The sequence below is a fragment of the Gymnoscopelus microlampas genome, assembly GCF_963454915.1.
Source record: "Gymnoscopelus microlampas genome assembly, chromosome: 8".
Taxonomy (NCBI): Eukaryota; Metazoa; Chordata; class Actinopteri; order Myctophiformes; family Myctophidae; genus Gymnoscopelus; species Gymnoscopelus microlampas.
The window spans coordinates 13,122,359-13,148,267 of record NC_139945.1 but is presented as its reverse complement, the minus strand read 5'-3'; the positions used below and the strand labels follow the sequence as shown (position 1 = coordinate 13,148,267).

At 39.4% G+C, this 25,909-nt stretch overlaps 2 protein-coding genes across 2 annotated transcripts in view; one reads left to right on the top strand and one right to left on the bottom strand.

Annotated features, from left to right (window-relative positions):
- The window catches only part of LOC311049831 (galectin-4-like), a 459,606-nt gene that overhangs the window by 80,990 nt on the left and 352,707 nt on the right, over positions 1 to 25,909 (bottom strand). The window lies entirely within an intron of this gene.
- On the top strand, positions 23,195 to 24,971 carry LOC311050477 (zinc finger protein RFP-like; the record flags this gene model as incomplete). The annotated part of the gene is made up of 2 exons (XM_084064561.1): positions 23,195 to 24,535; positions 24,942 to 24,971. The coding sequence occupies 2 exons, from the start codon at positions 23,195 to 23,197 to the stop codon at positions 24,969 to 24,971; spliced, it is 1,371 nt and encodes a 456-aa protein (XP_083920687.1).

Below are 25,909 nucleotides of genomic sequence, written 5' to 3'. Positions count from 1 at the left end.
CTTTTTCTAGCTTCTATTTAGATCATTTTTTTCCCCCTTGACCACACATTTTAAATATGCTATTTCGAAACTATGTAGTTTAGCCAGATGCTAAGTTAGATTTTTACCTAGTACCTAGTTACTTTAAAACACTGCAATGTTCTCTCTGCACTCTACTTAAGTGACCATTTACCTTGTCATTTGTTGACTTATGTGCATGCTTACTATTTACATAAGTCGCTCTGGATAAGGGCATCCATAAAATGCCTGAATTGAAATTGAGGTTTAAATTAATATACCTCTTGTTGCTGTTTCCATGGTCGCTCAGAGAATTTCCAATGCGGATCTCAGCTCCATTGAGTCTGTCAGCGCAACAGTCCCCTCTGTTGGTGATTGTGACGTAGTTGACTTTGTAGACCGCTCGGAGGTCCACTCTCCACCAGGGTTTGTAATCATACTGTGTGTGCGTAATGGACCCCTGGTTCCAGTTGCTTGCACGTCTCCCATCAATAGCATTTGAAGGCCTTCCGGTTCCATATATAGATGACTGTGTAGCAATTCCACCTCTTGCCCAGTTTGTCCCTTGAAAGAAGCATGAAAAACAATCAAATAGTCTGAATATCATTGACTATGTCCACTTATCATTGCCATCAGATGAATATCTCATCTCCAAACAAGACATGTTGAAGGACAAGGATGAAAGAAAGTTGTCAAATGTAATTGTAGCTATGTGTACTGTTGTACAGTGACACTGCAGTAAATAGTTCAACAGGACCAGGCCTCCAGTGTTGATGAAACTTGAACGTTAGATTTGCTGCTATGTGTACATGATATAAAGAAGTGCAACACTGACGTGCATTCTCTGATATAAATCAATATGTATTCCTTGATGTCATTATTACATAACGATGAGGTGCAGCAGTGGCAGTGTTGATTTCATCGACTAAAACTATGACGAAAAATGTTCGTCGACTACCTTTTTTCATTCACGAAAACAAAACAAAAAACTAAGCTATGATGACTAAACCTAAGACTAAATATATAGATTTCCGTCAACAAATAAAAACTAGACTCAAATGTTAGGGAGGGACTAGTGGAGAAGAGAGCCAGTAGAACTAAAAGACAAGTCATTTTGTGCTCGGTTGCGCTCAGGTGTTGCGCTCCGAAAATAGCCGATCTACAAGCTCACAACACGTCGCCCTGCGACGCGTTGTGAGCTTGTATCATTGTCTTGAATTCAAGTGGTCAAACCTACCCATCGTGGGAGCCATCTTGGGACCAGCATCACCGGCATTTCGAGGACGCCCAAATAAATATGTAGAGGACTGCGTAACAGTTTTTGCCATGTTTGTACCTTGAGAAGAGAATGACAGAAAAATAAAACAAGACAGGGTTTAAAACATTGTGTTCTCTGTGGCCAATATTTAGCTATCACTAGTAAGTTTCTAAGAGTAAAATTTGTAAACGCATCCGAACAAATCAAATGTGGTCTTCAATGGTGAAGCCACCCTATACAAGCTTGCTGCTTGTGTGCATGTCCTAGTGTAGTGGCCATGTACACCATTTTTGACTAAATGGGAATAGAAATGTTCATGCATACTTAATACATAAGCACAACGTGCTTCACGAGAACAATGGTGGTGTAACTAACAGATTCCCCAAAGAACGAAACAAAAAAAAACATCTATAGACTTTAAACTAAAATCCAGAATTCACAAAATTCACGAGTTTCCCTTTCAATTCAATTTCACCAGGCATTTCATAGCTTCATGTCCAACGTTGGCTAGAATCAAGAGCCAGATTAAAGGTAGCTCATCATTTGCCAATATAAACTTACCACTTGGACTAAATGTAACAAAGGATGCCCCATAGACCTCCACTTCACTCAGAGTCAAGGTTTTCTTCTTTCCAGGAATCACAATATTGACATAACGACCCTCCATCCCACTGCACTTAAAGGTGTAGGTGGCACCAGCTGGGATAGAGGAGATCACGGCACATCTGTGGGGAGAAAAGAAAATCTTCAATAAAAACATAACATCACATATATTTTGATTTTACATTGTGTTATGCATGTATACGTTCAAAATGTGTGATATCAGACTTAATGGCTCAATTATTTCCAATATCTTATTCTCTTTCTGTATAATGGGTTAGTATAGTTTTTACACATCCCAATTATAATAGTTATATTGGCTCTGCTATGGCAGATTTACATTAGACCATTCACTGTTTCAAAATGAGTGTTAAACACGGTTACTGGCCAACTTAGTAGAACAAGTATACATGGAATCTCTAGCACACACGTTACAATTCAGTAGGATTCATCAATCCTGATGTATTTTGAGCAAATCAAGCCAACAAAGAATTACGTATTTACATTGGATTGTTGTTTCCATTGTTGTCGAGAGAATTGCCAATGCGGATCTGAGCTCCGTTGAGCCTGTCAGCACAGCAGTCCTTTCTATTGGTGATAGTAACATAGTACACTTTGTAAGTCATTCTGAGGTCCAGTCTCCACCAGGGGTTAAGTTCAGCTAAAGTGTGGCTGCTCGACCGCTGGTTCCAGTTGCTTAAACGTTTCCCATCAATGGCATTTTGAGGATGCCCAGATTTATATGTAGAGGACTGTGTAACAACTGCACTTTTTGCCATGTTTGTACCTTGAGAAGAGAATGACAGAAAAATAAAACAAGACAGGGTTTAAAACATTGTGTTCTCTTTGGCCAATCTTTATCTATCACTAGTAAGTTTCTAAGAGTAAAATTTGTAAACGCATCCGAACAAATCAAATGTGGTCTTCAATGGTGAAGCCACCCTATACAAGCTTGCTGCTTGTGTGCATGTCCTAGTGTAGTGGCCATGTACACCATTTTTGACTAAATGGGAATAGAAATGTTCATCCATACTTAATACATATGAACAACGTGCTTCACGAGAACAATGGTGGTGTAACTAACAGATTCCCCAAAGAACAAAACAAAAAAAAACATCTACAGACTTTAAACTAAAATCCAGAATTCACGAGTTTACCTTTCAATTCAATTTCACCAGGCATTTCATAGCTTCATGTCCAACGTTGGCTAGAATCAAGGGCCAGATTAAAGGTAGTTCATCATTTGCCAATATAAACTTGTACTTACCACTTGGACTAAATGTAACAAAGGATGCCCCATAGACCTCCACTTCACTCAGAGTCAAGGTTTTCTTCTTTCCAGGAAGCACAATATTGACATAACGACCCTCCATCCCACTGCACTTAAAGGTGTAGGTGGCACCAGCTGGGATAGAGGAGATCACGGCACATCTGTGGGGAGAAAAGAAAATCTTCAATAAAAACATAACATCACATATATTTTGATTTTACATTGTGTTATGCATGTATACGTTCAAAATGTGTGATATCAGACTTAATGGCTCAATTATTTCCAATATCTTATTCTCTTTCTGTATAATGGGTTAGTATAGTTTTTACACATCCCAATTATAATAGTTATATTGGCTCTGCTATGGCAGATTTACATTAGACCATTCACTGTTTCAAAATGAGTGTTAAACACGGTTACTGGCCAACTTAGTAGAACAAGTATACATGGAATCTCTAGCACACACGTTACAATTCAGTAGGATTCATCAATCCTGATGTATTTTGAGCAAATCAAGCCAACAAAGAATTACGTATTTACATTGGATTGTTGTTTCCATTGTTGTCGAGAGAATTGCCAATGCGGATCTGAGCTCCGTTGAGCCTGTCAGCACAGCAGTCCTTTCTATTGGTGATAGTAACATAGTACACTTTGTAAGTCATTCTGAGGTCCAGTCTCCACCAGGGGTTAAGTTCAGCTAAAGTGTGGCTGCTCGACCGCTGGTTCCAGTTGCTTAAACGTTTCCCATCAATGGCATTTTGAGGATGCCCAGATTTATATGTAGAGGACTGTGTAACAACTGCACTTTTTGCCATGTTTGTACCTTGAGAAGAGAATGACAGAAAAATAAAACAAGACAGGGTTTAAAACATTGTGTTCTCTTTGGCCAATCTTTATCTATCACTAGTAAGTTTCTAAGAGTAAAATTTGTAAACGCATCCGAACAAATCAAATGTGGTCTTCAATGGTGAAGCCACCCTATACAAGCTTGCTGCTTGTGTGCATGTCCTAGTGTAGTGGCCATGTACACCATTTTTGACTAAATGGGAATAGAAATGTTCATCCATACTTAATACATATGAACAACGTGCTTCACGAGAACAATGGTGGTGTAACTAACAGATTCCCCAAAGAACAAAACAAAAAAAAACATCTACAGACTTTAAACTAAAATCCAGAATTCACGAGTTTACCTTTCAATTCAATTTCACCAGGCATTTCATAGCTTCATGTCCAACGTTGGCTAGAATCAAGGGCCAGATTAAAGGTAGTTCATCATTTGCCAATATAAACTTGTACTTACCACTTGGACTAAATGTAACAAAGGATGCCCCATAGACCTCCACTTCACTCAGAGTCAAGGTTTTCTTCTTTCCAGGAAGCACAATATTGACATAACGACCCTCCATCCCACTGCACTTAAAGGTGTAGGTGGCACCAGCTGGGATAGAGGAGATCACGGCACATCTGTGGGGAGAAAAGAAAATCTTCAATAAAAACATAACATCACATATATTTTGATTTTACATTGTGTTATGCATGTATACGTTCAAAATGTGTGATATCAGACTTAATGGCTCAATTATTTCCAATATCTTATTCTCTTTCTGTATAATGGGTTAGTATAGTTTTTACACATCCCAATTATAATAGTTATATTGGCTCTGCTATGGCAGATTTACATTAGACCATTCACTGTTTCAAAATGAGTGTTAAACACGGTTACTGGCCAACTTAGTAGAACAAGTATACATGGAATCTCTAGCACACACGTTACAATTCAGTAGGATTCATCAATCCTGATGTATTTTGAGCAAATCAAGCCAACAAAGAATTACGTATTTACATTGGATTGTTGTTTCCATTGTTGTCGAGAGAATTGCCAATGCGGATCTGAGCTCCGTTGAGCCTGTCAGCACAGCAGTCCTTTCTATTGGTGATAGTAACATAGTACACTTTGTAAGTCATTCTGAGGTCCAGTCTCCACCAGGGGTTAAGTTCAGCTAAAGTGTGGCTGCTCGACCGCTGGTTCCAGTTGCTTAAACGTTTCCCATCAATGGCATTTTGAGGATGCCCAGATTTATATGTAGAGGACTGTGTAACAACTGCACTTTTTGCCATGTTTGTACCTTGAGAAGAGAATGACAGAAAAATAAAACAAGACAGGGTTTAAAACATTGTGTTCTCTTTGGCCAATCTTTATCTATCACTAGTAAGTTTCTAAGAGTAAAATTTGTAAACGCATCCGAACAAATCAAATGTGGTCTTCAATGGTGAAGCCACCCTATACAAGCTTGCTGCTTGTGTGCATGTCCTAGTGTAGTGGCCATGTACACCATTTTTGACTAAATGGGAATAGAAATGTTCATCCATACTTAATACATATGAACAACGTGCTTCACGAGAACAATGGTGGTGTAACTAACAGATTCCCCAAAGAACAAAACAAAAAAAAACATCTACAGACTTTAAACTAAAATCCAGAATTCACGAGTTTACCTTTCAATTCAATTTCACCAGGCATTTCATAGCTTCATGTCCAACGTTGGCTAGAATCAAGGGCCAGATTAAAGGTAGTTCATCATTTGCCAATATAAACTTGTACTTACCACTTGGACTAAATGTAACAAAGGATGCCCCATAGACCTCCACTTCACTCAGAGTCAAGGTTTTCTTCTTTCCAGGAAGCACAATATTGACATAACGACCCTCCATCCCACTGCACTTAAAGGTGTAGGTGGCACCAGCTGGGATAGAGGAGATCACGGCACATCTGTGGGGAGAAAAGAAAATCTTCAATAAAAACATAACATCACATATATTTTGATTTTACATTGTGTTATGCATGTATACGTTCAAAATGTGTGATATCAGACTTAATGGCTCAATTATTTCCAATATCTTATTCTCTTTCTGTATAATGGGTTAGTATAGTTTTTACACATCCCAATTATAATAGTTATATTGGCTCTGCTATGGCAGATTTACATTAGACCATTCACTGTTTCAAAATGAGTGTTAAACACGGTTACTGGCCAACTTAGTAGAACAAGTATACATGGAATCTCTAGCACACACGTTACAATTCAGTAGGATTCATCAATCCTGATGTATTTTGAGCAAATCAAGCCAACAAAGAATTACGTATTTACATTGGATTGTTGTTTCCATTGTTGTCGAGAGAATTGCCAATGCGGATCTGAGCTCCGTTGAGCCTGTCAGCACAGCAGTCCTTTCTATTGGTGATAGTAACATAGTACACTTTGTAAGTCATTCTGAGGTCCAGTCTCCACCAGGGGTTAAGTTCAGCTAAAGTGTGGCTGCTCGACCGCTGGTTCCAGTTGCTTAAACGTTTCCCATCAATGGCATTTTGAGGATGCCCAGATTTATATGTAGAGGACTGTGTAACAACTGCACTTTTTGCCATGTTTGTACCTTGAGAAGAGAATGACAGAAAAATAAAACAAGACAGGGTTTAAAACATTGTGTTCTCTTTGGCCAATCTTTATCTATCACTAGTAAGTTTCTAAGAGTAAAATTTGTAAACGCATCCGAACAAATCAAATGTGGTCTTCAATGGTGAAGCCACCCTATACAAGCTTGCTGCTTGTGTGCATGTCCTAGTGTAGTGGCCATGTACACCATTTTTGACTAAATGGGAATAGAAATGTTCATCCATACTTAATACATATGAACAACGTGCTTCACGAGAACAATGGTGGTGTAACTAACAGATTCCCCAAAGAACAAAACAAAAAAAAACATCTACAGACTTTAAACTAAAATCCAGAATTCACGAGTTTACCTTTCAATTCAATTTCACCAGGCATTTCATAGCTTCATGTCCAACGTTGGCTAGAATCAAGGGCCAGATTAAAGGTAGTTCATCATTTGCCAATATAAACTTGTACTTACCACTTGGACTAAATGTAACAAAGGATGCCCCATAGACCTCCACTTCACTCAGAGTCAAGGTTTTCTTCTTTCCAGGAAGCACAATATTGACATAACGACCCTCCATCCCACTGCACTTAAAGGTGTAGGTGGCACCAGCTGGGATAGAGGAGATCACGGCACATCTGTGGGGAGAAAAGAAAATCTTCAATAAAAACATAACATCACATATATTTTGATTTTACATTGTGTTATGCATGTATACGTTCAAAATGTGTGATATCAGACTTAATGGCTCAATTATTTCCAATATCTTATTCTCTTTCTGTATAATGGGTTAGTATAGTTTTTACACATCCCAATTATAATAGTTATATTGGCTCTGCTATGGCAGATTTACATTAGACCATTCACTGTTTCAAAATGAGTGTTAAACACGGTTACTGGCCAACTTAGTAGAACAAGTATACATGGAATCTCTAGCACACACGTTACAATTCAGTAGGATTCATCAATCCTGATGTATTTTGAGCAAATCAAGCCAACAAAGAATTACGTATTTACATTGGATTGTTGTTTCCATTGTTGTCGAGAGAATTGCCAATGCGGATCTGAGCTCCGTTGAGCCTGTCAGCACAGCAGTCCTTTCTATTGGTGATAGTAACATAGTACACTTTGTAAGTCATTCTGAGGTCCAGTCTCCACCAGGGGTTAAGTTCAGCTAAAGTGTGGCTGCTCGACCGCTGGTTCCAGTTGCTTAAACGTTTCCCATCAATGGCATTTTGAGGATGCCCAGATTTATATGTAGAGGACTGTGTAACAACTGCACTTTTTGCCATGTTTGTACCTTGAGAAGAGAATGACAAAAAAATAAAACAAGACAGGGTTTAAAACATTGTGTTCTCTTTGGCCAATCTTTATCTATCACTAGTAAGTTTCTAAGAGTAAAATTTGTAAACGCATCCGAACAAATCAAATGTGGTCTTCAATGGTGAAGCCACCCTATACAAGCTTGCTGCTTGTGTGCATGTCCTAGTGTAGTGGCCATGTACACCATTTTTGAGTAAATGGGAATAGAAATGTTCATCCATACTTAATACATATGAACAACGTGCTTCACGAGAACAATGGTGGTGTAACTAACAGATTCCCCAAAGAACAAAACAAAAAAAAACATCTACAGACTTTAAACTAAAATCCAGAATTCACGAGTTTACCTTTCAATTCAATTTCACCAGGCATTTCATAGCTTCATGTCCAACGTTGGCTAGAATCAAGGGCCAGATTAAAGGTAGTTCATCATTTGCCAATATAAACTTGTACTTACCACTTGGACTAAATGTAACAAAGGATGCCCCATAGACCTCCACTTCACTCAGAGTCAAGGTTTTCTTCTTTCCAGGAATCACAATATTGACATAACGACCCTCCATCCCATTGCACTTAATGGTGTAGGTGGCACCAGCTGGGATAGAGGAGATCACGGCACATCTGTGGGGAGAAAAGAAAATCTTCAATAAAAACATAACATCACACATATTTTGATTTTACATTGTGTTATGCATGTATACGTTAAAAATGTGTGATATCAGACTTAATGGCTCAATTATTTCCAATATCTTGTTCTCTTTCTGTATAATGGGTTAGTATAGTTTTTACACATCCCAATCATAATAGTTATATTGGCTCTGCTATGGCAGATTTACATCAGACCATTCACTGTTTCACAATTATTGTTAAACACGGTTACTGGCCAACTTAGTAGAACAAGTATACATGGAATCTCTAGCACACACGTTACGATTCAGTAGGATTCTTCAATCCTGATGTATTTTGAGCAAATCAAGCCAACAAAGAATTACGTATTTACATTGGATTGTTGTTTCCATTGTTGTCGAGAGAATTGCCAATGCGGATCTGAGCTCCGTTGAGCCTGTTAGCACAGCAGTCCTTTCTATTGGTGATAGTAACATAGTACACTTTGTAAGTCATGCTGAGGTCCAGTCTCCACCAGGGGTTAAGTTCGGCTAAAGTGTGGCTGCTCGACCGCTGGTTCCAGTTGCTTAAACGTTTCCCATCAATGGCATTTTGAGGACGCCCAAATAAATATGTAGAGGACTGTGTAGCAACTGCACCTCTTGCCATATTTTTCCCTTGGAAGAAGAAAAATAAGTAAATAGTTAGACCATAAGTGATGTGGACATGTGTTAACAAAAACTTTATCTTGACACTTCTTTTGGTAGACACCACTATCTAAAACGGGCATCTAGCTAAAAGTTGAGCACCAGCTTGAGAAACACTAGGACACAGGAGAAACTAAAGGACACCGGAGAAACAGACAACTAAAGAATAGTTAGAATCGCTTAAATTGGATTAGAGCAAAAAAAATCAATTTGAGCTGTACCCATAAGACAATGTAAGACCTTTAGTTAAACAAAGTAGTACTCCTCGCCCCAAAGTGTAAAATCCACCCTTTGTGAATCATTCATTATGGGGGGAATTCCCCCTAGTTTAGATTTTGTTTTGGTTCAGATTATTGCTGTACAGTTATATACCCGCTTGAAATAATAGATCTAAAGGTCAGAGGTCAAAAGTCAGAGTGTGAAAGTTGTTCAGCATGAGGAGACGCATATGTGTATCCAAGTTTCATGGCTGTAGGTCAAACAGTAGTAAGTATATTCACTGATGTAAATGCATATGTATTCCTTATTGCATTACATAACGATGAGGGGCGGCAGTGGCTCAGGAGGTAGAGCGGCCATCTTGGAAACGGCTCCTCCTGGTTGCCTGTCAAAGTGTCCTAAGTTGAGCAAGACACTGAACCCCTAACAGCTCCAGATGTGCAGGTTTGGTGCCTTGCATGGTTTCCTGTGTGCATCAGTGCATAAAATTGCTGGACACAGTAGGCGGGCGGTAGACCGAATCTGAGCTCTGAGCAGTAAATAGAAAAGCTCCCCCGAGGCTTTTGTGGTGTTTGTCAATAAATCACTGATGCAGCCTGGGTTCGATATCAATGGTGACTTTGCATTTTACAATTGCTCTAAAAAGGAGATGGCATCACTAGCACATTTAACGGCCCTATTCTGGGCGCCGTCTTACCCATTATCCCTAAACTTCTTTGCCATTTTTTACTATTTTGAACAACATTTTCAAATAGTTGAAATAGTAAGTCTACAAGCTCACAATGTGTCGATGTAGATTGGCTATTTGAACTACTTGAAAATGTTTTTCAAAATAGTAAAAAATGGCAAAGAAGTTTAGGGATAATGGGTAAGACGGCGGCCAGAATAGGGCCGATAATGTATCTTCTTCAATGGTTACATTTATTATAATTTATTGTTAACATTTTTTTTTTAAGCAATACTAATTAGAATAGCAAATTAAATGTATGTTGCCACTGCTATTCTACCTTACTAGTACCTGATGTTCCAGTGCGAGGCAGCATCCATCTCATGCAGCGATTCCTTCTCCTCCTGTGGCCACAGGGCCAAGTGCCTGGTACAGTCAGAAGAACAGCACCCAAACATGGAATGATTCAAGACAAATGTATAAAACTACGATATACAAATATCAGAGGAACACTGACCAAATAGCTTATATGTCTGTGAAGAAAGGCATGATCCCAAAATGTACAATTGGGATAAGATACGATAAGATTTCTGTGTAAAGCACATTGAATTGCATTTGTGCTATACAAAAAAGTTGCCTTGCCTAGGATAATTGCAATAGCTATGTTTACTGTTGTAAAGTGATACTGTAGTAGATAGTTCGACAGGATCAGGCTATCTCCATGTGTTGTTGGGAAGTAAAGTAGATGTGCTACTATTACGAGAGACTTTGTTGTTATGCCAAATAACCCTCCCTATACATGTATGTGTTCCCACTTGTCACCCTCTTCAACTAATAATGGCCCATGTCATTTTCTTTCTAGTTGTTCAGAAAACAGAAAAAAAGAACTAAATACAGACTATAATGATATTTATCAAACATGTTTATGTTTATTTACAATATAGTAGAAATATGCCCGTCAATTATGCAACATATATTATAGATGAATGTGTAGCAATTACACCTCTTGCTCAGTTTCTCCCTTGAAAGGAGAATGAAAAACAGGCAAATTGTCTGAATATCATCGGCTGTGTCTAGTTATCACTGCCATCTGATCAATATGTCATTAAAGGATGAAAGGAAAATGTACAAACTACATACCTACTTGGAACAATATCTCTCAAAGGCATCAGAAACCTCCATAATCATGACATATGATTATGTTTTACTACCAACAGTGATATTAATGTTACAGATTAGTACCTACCATCATTGATAGCAGGCTGTTTCTGACCATAAACCTCCACTTCAGCCAGATGCAGGAATTGTCTCCTGCCAGGAATCACAATGTTGACATAGCGACCTGTCATCCCTCCGCAACTGAAGGTTTTGGTGACTCCAGGTCCAATATGTGTGATCTTAGCACACCTGAGAACCAAATATGGCAGACATCCATTTAATACACAGACACATACACACTGCTCTCATAAGCACATCACTTTATTATGAGCAGTTTCTTACATGTGATATGATTAAAACTCTTCTACTCTGATTTCGTCTGTGTAAGTCACTCTGGATAAAGTCGTCTGCTAAATGCCTAAAAAGTTTAAATTAATATACCTCTTGTTGCTGTTTCCATTGTCACTCAGAGAATTTCCAATGCGGATCTCAGCTCCATTGAGTCTGTCAGCGCAACAGTCCCCTCTGGTGGTGATTGTGACGTAGTTGACTTTGTAGACCGCTCGGAGGTCCACTCTCCACCAGGGTCTATAATCCTGCCGTGTGTGCGTGCAGGACCCCTGGTTCCAGTTGCTTGCACGTCTCCCATCAATAGCATTTTGAGGCCTTCCGATTCCATATATAGATGACTGTGTAGCAATTCCACCTCTTGCCACATTTATCCCTTGAAAGAAGCATGAAAAACAAGCAAATAGTCTGAATATCATTGACTATGTCCACTTATCATTGCCATCAGATTATTATGTCTGATCTCCAAACAAGACATGTTCAAGGACATTTATTATAATTTATTGTTAACATTTTTTTTTTAAGCAATACTAATTAGAATAGCAAATTAAATGTATGTTGCCACTGCTATTCTACCTTACTAGTACCTGATGTTCCAGTGCGAGGCAGCATCCATCTCATGCAGCGATTCCTTCTCCTCCTGTGGCCACAGGGCCAAGTGCCTGGTACAGTCAGAAGAACAGCACCCAAACATGGAATGATTCAAGACAAATGTATAAAACTATGATATACAAATATCAGAGGAACACTGACCAAATAGCTTATATGTCTGTGAAGAAAGGCATGATCCCAAAATGTACAATTGGGATAAGATACGATAAGATACGATACGATAGATATGATAGGATGCATTATGCATCCTAATGTCATTGTGTAATTGTGTTTCCTTTGCGTGAATTTCTGTGTAAAGCACATTGAATTGCATTTGTGCTATACAAAAAAATTGCCTTGCCTAGGATAATTGTAATAGCTATGTTTACTGTTGTAAAGTGATACTGTAGTAGATAGTTCGACAGGATCAGGCTATCTCCATGTGTTGTTGGGAAGTAAAGTAGATGTGCTACTATTACGAGAATGAGTGAGTGAGTGAGTGAGTGAGTGAGTGAGTGTGCGTGTGAGCGTGCGTGTGTTTGTGTGGCTGATGCAGCCTGGGTTCGATATCAATGGTAACTTTGCATTTTACAATTGTTCTAAAAAGGAGATGGCATCACTAGCACATATAATGCATCTTCTTCAATGGTTACATTTATTATAATTTAATGTTAAAAACATTTTTTTAAGCAATACTAATTAGAATAGCAAATTAAATGTATGTTGCCACTGCTATTCTACCTTACTAGTACCTGATGTTCCAGTGCGAGGCAGCATCCATCTCATGCAGCGATTCCTTCTCCTCCTGTGGCCACAGGGCCAAGTGCCTGGTACAGTCAGAAGAACAGCACCCAAACATGAAATGATTCAAGACAAATTTATAAAACTATGATATACAAATATCAGAGGAACACTGACCAAATAGCAATATGTCTGTGAAGAAAGGCATGATCCCAAAATGTACAATTGGGATAAGATACGATAAGATATGATACGATAGATATGATAGGATGCATTATGCATCCTAATGTCATTGTGTAATTGTGTTTCCTTTGCGTGAATTTCTGTGTAAAGCACATTGAATTGCATTTGTGCTATACAAAAAAGTTGCCTTGCCTAGGATAATTGCAATAGCTATGTTTACTGTTGTAAAGTGATACTGTAGTAGATAGTTCGACAGGATCAGGCTATCTCCATGTGTTGTTGGGAAGTAAAGTAGATGTGCTACTATTACGAGAGACTTTGTTGTTATGCCAAATAACCCTCCCTATACATGTATGTGTTCCCACTTGTCACCCTCTTCAACTAATAATGGCCCATGTCATTTTCTTTCTAGTTGTTCAGAAAACAGAAAAAAAAGAACTAAATACAGACTATAATGATATTTATCAAACATGTTTATGTTTATTTACAATATAGTAGAAATATGCCCGTCAATTATGCAACATATATTATAGATGAATGTGTAGCAATTACACCTCTTGCTCAGTTTCTCCCTTGAAAGGAGAATGAAAAACAGGCAAATTGTCTGAATATCATCGGCTGTGTCTAGTTATCACTGCCATCTGATCAATATGTCATTAAAGGATGAAAGGAAAATGTACAAACTACATACCTACTTGGAACAATATCTCTCAAAGGCATCAGAAACCTCCATAATCATGACATATGATTATGTTTTACTACCAACAGTGATATTAATGTTACAGATTAGTACCTACCATCATTGATAGCAGGCTGTTTCTGACCATAAACCTCCACTTCAGCCAGATGCAGGAATTGTCTCCTGCCAGGAATCACAATGTTGACATAGCGACCTGTCATCCCTCCGCAAATGAAGGTTGTGGTGACTCCAGGTCCAATATGTGTGATCGTAGCACACCTGAGAACCAAATATGGCAGACATCCATTTAATACACAGACACATACACACTGCTCTCATAAGCACATCACTGTATTATGAGCAGTTTCTTACATGTGATATGATTAAAACTCTTCTACTCTGATTTCGTCCGTGTAAGTCACTCTGGATAAAGTCGTCTGCTAAATGCCTAAAAAGTTTAAATTAATATACCTCTTGTTGCTGTTTCCATTGTCACTCAGAGAATTTCCAATGCGGATCTCAGCTCCATTGAGTCTGTCAGTGCAACAGTCCCCTCTGTTGGTGATTGAGACGTACTTGACTTTGTAGACCGCTCGGAGGTCCACTCTCCACCAGGGTCTATAATCCTGCCGTGTGTGCGTGCAGGACCCCTGGTTCCAGTTGCTTGCACGTCTCCCATCAATAGCATTTTGAGGCCTTCCGATTCCATATATAGATGACTGTGTAGCAATTCCACCTCTTGCCACATTTATCCCTTGAAAGAAGCATGAAAAACAAGCAAATAGTCTGAATATCATTGACTATGTCCACTTATCATTGCCATCAGATTATTATGTCTGATCTCCAAACAAGACATGTTCAAGGATGAAAGCAAGATGTCTAAAAGGTAATTGTAGCTATGTTTACTGTTGTACAGTGACACTGTAGTAAAGTTCAACAGGACCAGGCTACCTCCAGTGTTGTTGAAACTTGAACGTGTGTGTGTGTGTGTGTGTGTGTGTGTGTGTGTGTGTGTGTGTGTGTGTGTGTGTGTGTGTGTGTGTGTGTGTGTGTGTGTGTGTGTGTGTGTGTGTGTGTGTGTGTGTGTGTGTGTGTACATGTTTATGTTCCCACTTGTCACCCTCTTCAACTAATGGCCCATGTAATTTTCTTTCTAGTTTTTCAGAAAACTGAACCACAGAAACTGAACCAAATACAGAAAATATGATATTTCTGAAAAATGTTTATAACAATATAGTAAAAATATGTCTGTCGATCATGCAACATAAGAGGATTAAATGAAATAGACCAACTCTTGGTAAGTGCTACGGCGGGAAGAAGCACCAACAAGCACAGCAGCACCTGGGTCCTCATGGCTGAAATACACAAAGACAAAATAACTTTTTATTCACTAAATATTTTCACTCAACATTTTTTTTTCAAGGAAGATCATTGAGAGCAAGTTCTCTTTTTCAAGGGCGCCCTGATAAGAGCATTTACAACAAGTACAATTGCAATTATAAAATGCTATACATATAATGAAAAACAATTAACAATAAAAAAATAAAAAATCAGATGCAGTCTTAAAGTTGGTTTCATTTATCTGGAGCCTAAAAGGTGAAGGCTGTCTTTTCACTGACTCACTGTTCTCACGTGGAATGATACATCTATCATTGTGTCTGTGAGCGTGTTTGATATCCTGCAGCAGTAAATGTAAAAGCAAAGATATATAAAAAAGTTGCTCTCTTCGAACGGCGAGAAAAGGCCAACACACCTTTTCATATAAAATTCAACGAGTGTGAAAGCCGTCGGCAGTAATAAAACATACTGTAAAGCACTGTGGTAAACTGCCTCTGGAGGCTTCAGTGTGGAGAGTGAAGCATGCATATACAGTACATACATCACCATAATAAAACACATAGGTACAGATTGTACAAAGGCGGTTCTACTGAGAAGAGAAAAACAAGACTAGACTCACCTGCAATTGAGGACTGATGATCATTCCTGCAATATGATCCTGGTTATATACTGTCATGATCTGAGGAACATAGCCAATCACAATCCTTACATTGTGACATGTTAATAAATCAACAAATTGACACCCACTGTCCCTAAAGCAAACTAGAGCACAACGTGACAGTGAGACATAATGTATAGTATATTGACATACTGTAGGTGAAAACTATCCCACCCCTCTGTCCCCAAAGGCAGCTTGCTATGAACAGGTTTTTTTTTCCACACTCCGTCATACATACATACTTACTTACTTAATCGTCTTCGTACTGAACAGCACATATGGTCTTCAATGTTGTCTGTCTACTGCCCAATGCTGCACTTGGCCCCAGGTCCATCCAAGTTCTTTCATTTCCTTCTCCACAGATCTTCTCCATGTCTCTTTGGTGGTGTCCATCTCATGGCTAACCTTGGGATGGCACTTGGGTCCATTCTACACACATTCTACAACCACCTTCTGAACTGAACTTGATCACACTTGACAGTGGGGTCAGGCCTGTTCTCCTATAAAGGTCTTCATTGTAGACATTTCCTCATAACTATATCTAAATCTTAAAATTCAACACATCAATTTCTTAGGTGTAATTACATAAATATATAGTAAACATTTTCTGAACCATCATGCAATAAGATAAATGCATGGAAACATCCAGGGTAATTTGCACTCCTCAGTGCTACGTGACTGATCAAATGCAACATCAAATAACCTTTCAAATGAATTATGAACCGAACAATATGCAGGCTTATAGACCTGGGCAGTAATGATCCCACTGGAGGAATTTCAGTTTTCAGCTTCACCCAGCTGATGCTGCCCAACTGGTCAGACTTGAGCGCAGGGCGATGGGGGTGAGGGCAGTTTGGGGTCAAATGTCTTGCTCAGGGGCACCTTGACACATTGGCGGGGCCGGGAATCGAACACCAGGTGATGGCCGCCCCAGTACGGTTCCACTCTCATTTTCCACATAGCAGTTGCCCATTAAAAATTATACACGCAGAAAAAGATAAAGGTGCCAAATGGAAACTGGTTCTTCAGAGCGGTTTCACAAAGAACCTTTCAGGTCTAATGGTTCTTTAAACTTCTCTATCTACAAACTCACAACACATTGCAGTGTGAGATTGTAGATTGGCTATTTCCTATTTACGCTTTGGTGTAGAGGGGAAAAAGAGCAGACCAAGTATTGAGTCAATGGTGTACTTTACTAAGAAATTGAGGGTTTAAGTGGTTAAATGAAAATTATCATTATCATGAATCCAACATATCAATAGAAAATAAAATGTGTAAACAAACAAGAATCATTCATTTACACAACACTGATGAGTGCTGTCAAATAAGTACAATCTATGAAAAAGGTTTAATATGCAACACAACAACGTAGTGGGGGGGGGGGGGGGGGGGGGGGGGGGGGGTCCCCGGGGGTCCCCTGCTTCATTTCTCTCTCTCAGCTAAAGGGTCCTTGGCCTGAAGAACGTTGAAGACCCTGGCTGATCTAAGTCATATTTATATTGCAAGGCACCTGCTGATTTAAAGGCATTGCAGCAGATAAGGGACAACTTCTGATATTTAAATAGTAGTCCATATCTAAACAACATCAGTTTTATTTTTTCTTGAACCTATTTCTTCATATAATTAAATGGAAGTTTTGAAAATGTGACCTTACAGGTAGAGGAATGGAACTGCACACTGATGACATCATGAGTGGAGGATGCTGATAGATACATAATGTATTTGTCAGTACTTTGACCATGCAGGGTGCACGTGCATATCAAAGGGGTCTTGATCGAGCGCCTGCCCCTTTACCCGTCTGTAAAAAAAGTGCCCTCTCTCTAAAGAGACCATGTAATGCATGCAGCATTTACTATGGTGAAAGAAATGCAAATGCCCCCTCTCCATGCTGTACTCAAAGGCAGAATTCAGGACAATTGCCTTTTCTTTACTCTCCTGAACTTGAATGAAGCATTTTATATTGAAAGAATTGCCCTCGATCTGTGTAGAAAGCCATGCCGTGCGCTGCATCTCCAGTAAAGGCTGATTAGCCGTTTAGCCTACTTAGTTGAGCGTGGTGTTGTGCATTGAAAAAAGACGATCTACAAGCTCACAATGTGAAATTCCATCCAAAAGTGCCCTCTTAGAAATGTCAGCCGCTGCCCCTCTAACTCTGCACGTCCCTGACTTTAAGTATATTATTGGCCTAAACATGAACATTATAAATGTCTAGCATTTAAAACTGTGTGTATTTGTAAGGCCCTGGAAGCCTCTCTACTGTTAAAAGTTAAATTAAATGTATATTTATGACATAAAGTGGCCTTGTATTTGGCAGGAGTGGACTTCCTCCACTCCTGACTTAACTTAACTGCTCAAAACCCAAATTATAAATAGTTTTTTCTACATTGCTTGATTTAAAATGATCTGTTTCCCTGCCTTTAATCATTTATTATAGCTGTCACATGGGCGGACCACATCAGAAATGTGGTCCTCTAACGGGGACGGGGACCTACCACGGGTCACAGACAAAGTCAGAGAGAGAAGGATGAGGCTGGCAGGGCACTGCGTCAGGCACCCGGAACTAGTGGCAAGCAAACTGACACTATGGGAGCCAACCCAGGGCAAAGCCAGGAAAGGCAAGAGGCGCACCACCTACGTAGATCTACTGCGGTGCGACAGCTTAGCTAATAACACTGTAGAGCTCAAGACCCTGATGCTAGATAGGAGAGAGTGGAGGACAGCGATTCAGGAGGCCCGGGTTGGTGCTGGCTAGACCGCACTCTCGCATTGTATTGCATTATAGCTGCGCAGTGTGTGCGTTCCGCAGCATTCACTAGTCGCACATCCTACCATAAAGTTGTGTAACCAAGGCTGCAGGAAAGATGAACTATTTAATTAAAAACGTGTTAAGTCAATATGTCAAAATGTGTAAACACAATATAACGTGCTCCTTACTTTATTGTAATATTCTTTCAGGATCTGTGTTATTTTACATTGCTGGGAGGCAGGGCTGTCATGGGAGCATTTCATAGCGTGTCACATGTGCATACTATTTGTTCAATATAATATCCTCCTCTTCTGCCTGTGTCTTGGTATGACCCCTCTGTGACTGTTGTTGGAGAGCAGAACATTTGGTGTTGGCTAGACCGCACTCTCACATCACATCACAGGTTTGCGTTATATACAAGACCTTACATCGGTCTGTGTGCCCGCCTCCCCTAAGGGAATTCATAAAGAGGAAGCCTGATAGTGGAATCGGCACAGGGTCAACCACTCGAGGGGATTGCGAAGTGCAGCGCAGTCGAACCACAATCGGACAAAATGTCCTCTTTAGTACAGGGTTGTTCGACATGGAATAACCTTCCATTGGCCAAGAAGATATTGTCCTACTGATAACTACTTGAAAGTGATACTGCACTTTATACACAATTCACTTCAGTATACAAATATATATTGCCTATACTACATGAGCCGCAAGTAAAAAATGGCTTCAATAGATATACTTTGCACCTTTTGTACCGGTTTCATACCTCTGTTCTTGTATTTATGTATTATGCTCTGTCTTCCCTGTGTAATGTAATGTAATGTACTCCACTGTCTGCCTGTTTTTGTTTTTACGTGTTTTTTGTGGGGACTGCGGATGTAAATTAGCATCTTTGCTAAATCCAGTGTATTTGCATTACATTGATATATATTGTTCATTAATATGCGTGTCCCGTCTAAATAAATAAAACAAGTAAAGTAACATCGGATCATCATCTCTGGCCTGGGACACCAGTCTAGATTGTAAAACCGTGTCCACAGTGTTAATTTAAAGGGATATTTCACCTTCAAACATGTTTGGGGTCATTTTAACATCTACTGGAAGTTGGTTGATTCAGTATTTAGATATTTGATATTAATTGTAACATACATGTCCCCTTCCTATATAAACCCATTAACTTCAAACTCCATTTTAACCAAGATGTTAGATTCATTGAAAACACCCATCCTTGGTTCTGGTGACTGATATTGTCCTTCTAATGTGTGAAGGGGCCGTGTTTTTTCAAAAGTAATAATAATATAAATAAAATAAAATAAAAATAAAATTGAATAAAGGGTATGTGATTTTATTTTGTTAAAATAAGTGTTAAATAGCTCTATATTCTTAAAGTACTCATTGCTATAGAGTGTTTGTTCAGTAACAGGAGTCTCCGTGTCTCTCCAGCTCTTAAACAGAAAATCAATTTTCAGGTTGTAATACCAATCAGGATAGAGAACTCAGTCAGGATTCAGATTAAACAAGTGAAATTGGAAGTGATGACACAAATAACAGAGCAGAACATTTTTTAACTGCTGGAATGCTATAAAAAATATGATCATACATGGGTACTCTCTCCTGACTGTTCAGTAACAGTGAGACCCCTGCTACTGAACAAACACTCAGACCAATGTTTTTTTGGTTAAACATTATTATTTATTTTTTTTAAGATTAAAGCTCGCCTTTAACTTTAAATCTATTTAAACTGGTAAAAAGGACTGGTAGGACTATGGAAGAGCAGGTACACGAGGTGCTTTAAAGCACTTCATGTACTTCTCTCATGAACTCAATAAACGTTAAGGCCCTGCCTCCCAGCAATGTCAAACAATACAGACCCTGCATGAATATTACAATTAAATAAGGGGGTATGTTATTGACTTAACAAAGTTGACATTGAGTCACCTTGGTTACACAACACTATGGAAGGATGAGTGACTAGTGAAAATGCTGCAGAGCCACACACTGCATACCTACAATTAATTATTTTGATACGTTCAATCTATTTTGTGAATTTTCTGCCTTTTCTATCTGCATTGGTTGTATTGTATTGAGGGTTGACCCTAATTGTGTTTTCAGAGGTTTTAAATAAATAAATGATGATGAACTAGAAAAAGTGCTCCTCGGAGCACAGGTAGCAAAGGTCAAGTAGGTTATTGTGGGCCAACAATGTTCGGAATTCCCCAATCAGGATGGAATATGAAAAATTGGACGGATCCGTCTTGATCACATGACTAAAAGAGATCATGCGTACCGATTTGCGTGATGTTTGGACAACATTAGGAGTAATATTTTAAAAAATAGTTTTGCAAAAATCTGCCTCCTGGTGGCGCTATGATAGGGCAATGTTCAAAAGGGCATTTGTTCTTCAACATAGTGCAAACAAGCGTGCAGAGTCTCAACCGCATTCGTCCATCATTTTGTTCAAAACGGGCCACTCCTGCAAACTTTAGTAAATTTTATGTCAATCTTAGACAATCAGGATGGAAAATCTAACAAATCCGTCTTGATTACATGACTATAAAGATCATGTCTACCGATTTGCGTGATATTTGGATACAAAAAAAGGAGTAATATCCGAAATTGTTTTACATAAGTCGGCCTAGTGGTGGCGCTATAAAAAGTAGATGTGAAAAATGAAGGGCAAAGGTTTTTCCTTGGCCTCTAGGGAGTGCACATACAAAGTTTTACACAGATCGGTGCAGTTATAGGTAAAAACACTAATCGGATTTGGGAAAAAATAATTATGCGGCAGTAAAGTCAACTGTCATCAAGAGGAAAACAATTCTCCAAATAAGGACTATAATACACACAACGTAGTGACCTTTAACACTCGCATGACGGCAGTCAGCCCATCCCCTACGCAGTCTAAGTTCAGATCAAAATGACCGTTTAATTCCTGCTATTCCATTGGTCACTCTCTCCCCTCTGCGCCTATGACAAGCGAACGCGGGGGCACAATGACATTTTTTCTTCTTTCGCAGAAACACAGTGACACCCCCGTGATTAGCAACCATCAGGGGATCATACTGGAGATAAATATTCTGTGACTACTTGAAAAGGTAAGAGAATCGCAAAATCCTGGCACTGGGACCACACAGCCAGAAATAAGTCTGGCACTGAACACCTTTTAATACCTCAAAAAAAATTAAAAGACCATTTCTGCATCAAAAGGAATCAACAAACTATACTATAAGAACTGGTCAAACATTGGCCAAATTGTCCAAAAATAGAAGAAAGAGGCAAAAATGTATATTAATGCCTCAACTCCTACAATTGCAAGTGCTTGTCAGGGTGGGGCGTCCCCAGTTCAAATATGATTCATTTGGGTGTCCCCCCAAAATCATGTGGGGACCCACAGGTTAAGAACCACTGATGTGGAGTATATCAGTGGGCCAATGCATATCAAACTGGGGATCTTGAAGACTTGTTGCCTGGGTTAGTATATGTGAATGAAACAGGCACAAAGCCAGTCCATGATATCTGTACCACCATGGTGTCAGTTAGTACCCTGACGTCAGGCATCTCCACACCTGGGCAAAGTTTCAGTCCAAACCGAATTGCAGTGTAGATTTAAAGTTTTTAAAAGTTAAATATCAAAGTTTATAACATAATTGCCCATGACCTTCCCAGATCATAACGAAATGCACTGCTATGGAATGTTTCAGCCTAATTTGACCTAGGGTGTGGCCGTGATTAAAATACAGTCAGTCAAACGGCATTAAAGAGACGAGCCAATAACATTAAGAGTACCGTAGTAGTGACAGTTTTTAATATAGTGTTAATGTCACTTAGATGCACTAGTCAAGCACATGCATGTGAAAATCTTAAACTGGGATGCACCACTACAGTAAAAAACATTAAAAAACACAAGGTTGTAAAATTAAGACCCAACCCAAACAGGCAATCAATAAAACCAAGGCAAATATATCACCAATGTGCATTATGTGCCGAGTAGGACGTCAGTCGGGTTCCCTTTTATACCCCTATATGGGGATCCCTGAATACACAATAGCACTAAGTACACTGATAACGGTCGCAATGAGTACTCTGGCAAAGGGAACAATGGGTATCGGTCTATAGTAATCTACAAAATAAGAGAGATACAGTAGTCCATGCACATCCACTTTAAGTGTCCAGGTGCAGGACAAATAAAGATCAACACATTCCTGGAGAACTATGTTCATTGAAAAGTTGAATCGGAAATAAACAAAAGAATGTGGAGCATATTACTACTGTGCAGACTCTTATGTAACAAAACACAATCGCCCCCCTTGCTATTAAAAAAGACGTCAATCTCTGTGATGACGTCGCACGCCTGTATGTTGTCAGTATGACGTGGTCGGATAAAGAGTCTTTACAAATAAACCTGACTTGAACACTTTGGTTTTCAGTGTGTAGAAATGGCTTGTACGAGCAATTACCCGTCTGAAGAGAAATTACGGTGTGCCATCTGTCTGGATGTATTCACTGACCCGATCGCCCCTCCGTGTGGCCACAACTACTGTAAAACCTGTATCAAATATAACTGGGATACTAACGATTTGTGTCAGTGTCCACTATGCGCAAAACAATTCAGTAAGAGACCAGATGTCTCTTTACCAGAGGTCTCTGTCAATACTTTGATCTCTGAGATGACCAATCCGTTCAGGAAGTCACAGCAGCAACCTGCTGAACCAAATGGTGTCTTGTGCGACGTTTGCACGGACACCAAGCACAAGGCCCTTAAGTCCTGCCTGGTGTGTCTGACCTCCTACTGTGAGACTCACCTTGAGCGTCACCAGACGATCACAGCCTTAAAACGACACAAACTAATCAACCCTGTAAAGAACCTGGAAGACTTTATATGTAAGAAACATGACAGGCCTCTGGAGCTGTTCTGTAAGACTGACCACATGTGTGTTTGCCAGTTTTGCACTGAGTCAGACCACAAGCTACATCACATTGTATCTCTGAAAGAGGAATGTGAAGGAAAGAAGGCTGAGCTGAGAAAGACGGAGGCTGAAGTTCAGCAGATGATCCAGGAGAAAAAACAGAAGATCCAGGAGGTCAAACACTCGGTAGAGCTCAGCAAGAAAGACGTAGACAAAAAGATAGCGGACACATGTATGCAGTTCTTCACTGCTCTGATGAGCTGTTTTGAAGAGCATAGAACAACAAAGAAAAAGGCGGAAGGCTTCATTAAAGAGCTGGAAAATGAAATTACTAAGTTGGAGAAGAGAAGCTGTGAGCTGAAGCACCTCTCATACACTGAAGACCACCTCCACCTCCTCCAAAAGTTCACATCCATCAAAGCCCTTCCAAGGACCAAGGACGGAACAAAGGTCAATGTCTATCCGTCGTATGAGGGGACTGTGAGGACAGCTGTGGCTCAGCTGGAGAAGACAATCAGTCAAGAGATGAAGAAGCTTTATGATGCCGAACTGAGAAGCATCCAGAAACATGCAGTGAATGTAACTCTGGATCCTGATACAGCACACTGTGAACTCATCCTGTCTAAGGATGGAAAACAAGTGAATGATGGAGGCACAGAGAACAATCTGCCAGACAACACAGAGAGATTCTCTCGATGTACCTTTGTCTTAGGAAAACAAGGAGTCTCCTCAGGAAGATTTTACTATGAGGTTCAGGTTAAAGGGAAGGATAGGTGGAACATAGGTGTGGCCAGACAGTCCATCAACAGGAAGGGAGACATCACACTCGACCCCAACAACGGTTACTGGACCATGTCATTGAGGGATGAACACGTGTACTGGGCTGGTACCGACCCTCCTGTCCTCCCTGTAAGAGAGAAGCTCCAGAAAGTGGGAGTGTTTGTGGATTATGAGGAGGGTCTGGTCTCCTTTTACGATGTGGACGCCAGAGATCATATCTACTCCTTCACTGGCTGTACTTTCACTGAGAAACTATATCCATTCTTCTGCCCTGGTGTTAATGATCATGGTAAAAACTCTGCTCCTCTGATCATCTCTCCTGTCAATCACACACAGTCTAATATAGGGGTGCAACCTAATCAAACTAATCGAGTTAATCAATTATAAAAACTAAAATAAAAAACAATTTAATCAAATAATTGATTAATAATCCATCCATATTTTTGGCTTGTCATTATAGGCAAAAGGTAAAAAGGCAAAAGAGAAAAATTCACAAAAAGTGAAAATATTTGCACGACATTGGTGTGTGACAAAGTGTAATCGATATATATATATATATATATGCAGCCTTAGTCGAATACTCCGCCTTACATGAAAAGAGTCATTTTCAAGTGAGTGGCCTGTCATGCTGATGCTATAGGAGGCTGTGGAGGGCAGGGATTGAAGAGTCCCGAGTTGGTGTTGGCTAGACCGCACTCTCGCATTGCATCTTCACATGGCCTCTCAGGTAGAACTGAGGCTCAGGGCAGCAAAATAAAGTCTAACAGTGTGAAAAGAGCCCCCCACACTAACGCTGTTTCCTAAACTATTAACACAATATTTAAAATGTTTGATGTTTAAGTAATATTGTTCCTGAGAACTACATACAGCCAACCAGCTGAAGAAATCACAGATTGAGGCTTTAACCTTTTCTTTTATGAAATGTCCAAGACTATTAAGATTTTATTGAATATGCGAACATATTGCTAGTTTGACCACTTCAAATGCTCCAATTTTAAAATAACCAAAAATAGCCGATATAGCAGATCTACAAGCTAGCTTGTAGATCTGCTATTTTCTCTGCACAACATGCTTCCATATCCAAATGACTGAAATCAGATTGAGAACGTTACTCCATGGGCAGCAACATAACACATTGATGCCATAACAAGATACTTAATGTAAGTGTAAAGTGTTTATTTTAAACTAACACTCAAATAAACCCTACAAACATCCCAATAGTAACTGTCAGTTACAAATTATTGACTTTCCGGCGTGGACTCTTTCAACACAGAATACCAGGATGTACTTTGGCTGAATCTTTGGTGGAAACCTTGTATGTCTGAAACATAAAATAGCTGATCTACAATCTCACACAACTCACTGGCTGTCCCTGCTGAGCTGAACCATCTTTGATAACCATACGTGTGTCAGTATCTGTCCATTTTTTATAGAAAAGAAATGCACATACAGTATATGAACATACAGTATATCTTACATAATATTGTATTGTACATACAGTATCTGTCAAAAGGATCAAACATTTAAAAAAAGCATGAGACCTTCCATTGTGGTCCTTTAAAATGGTATTTGACTTCCACCTACTCTTCATTTCCTGATCGTCTAGTGTGTTTCTATTTGCCCTTTTTAGAAGCTTGCAGCTTACACAAAAAAGCATAGATCATTGCACATTTGAACCACACCTATCTCTAGGGT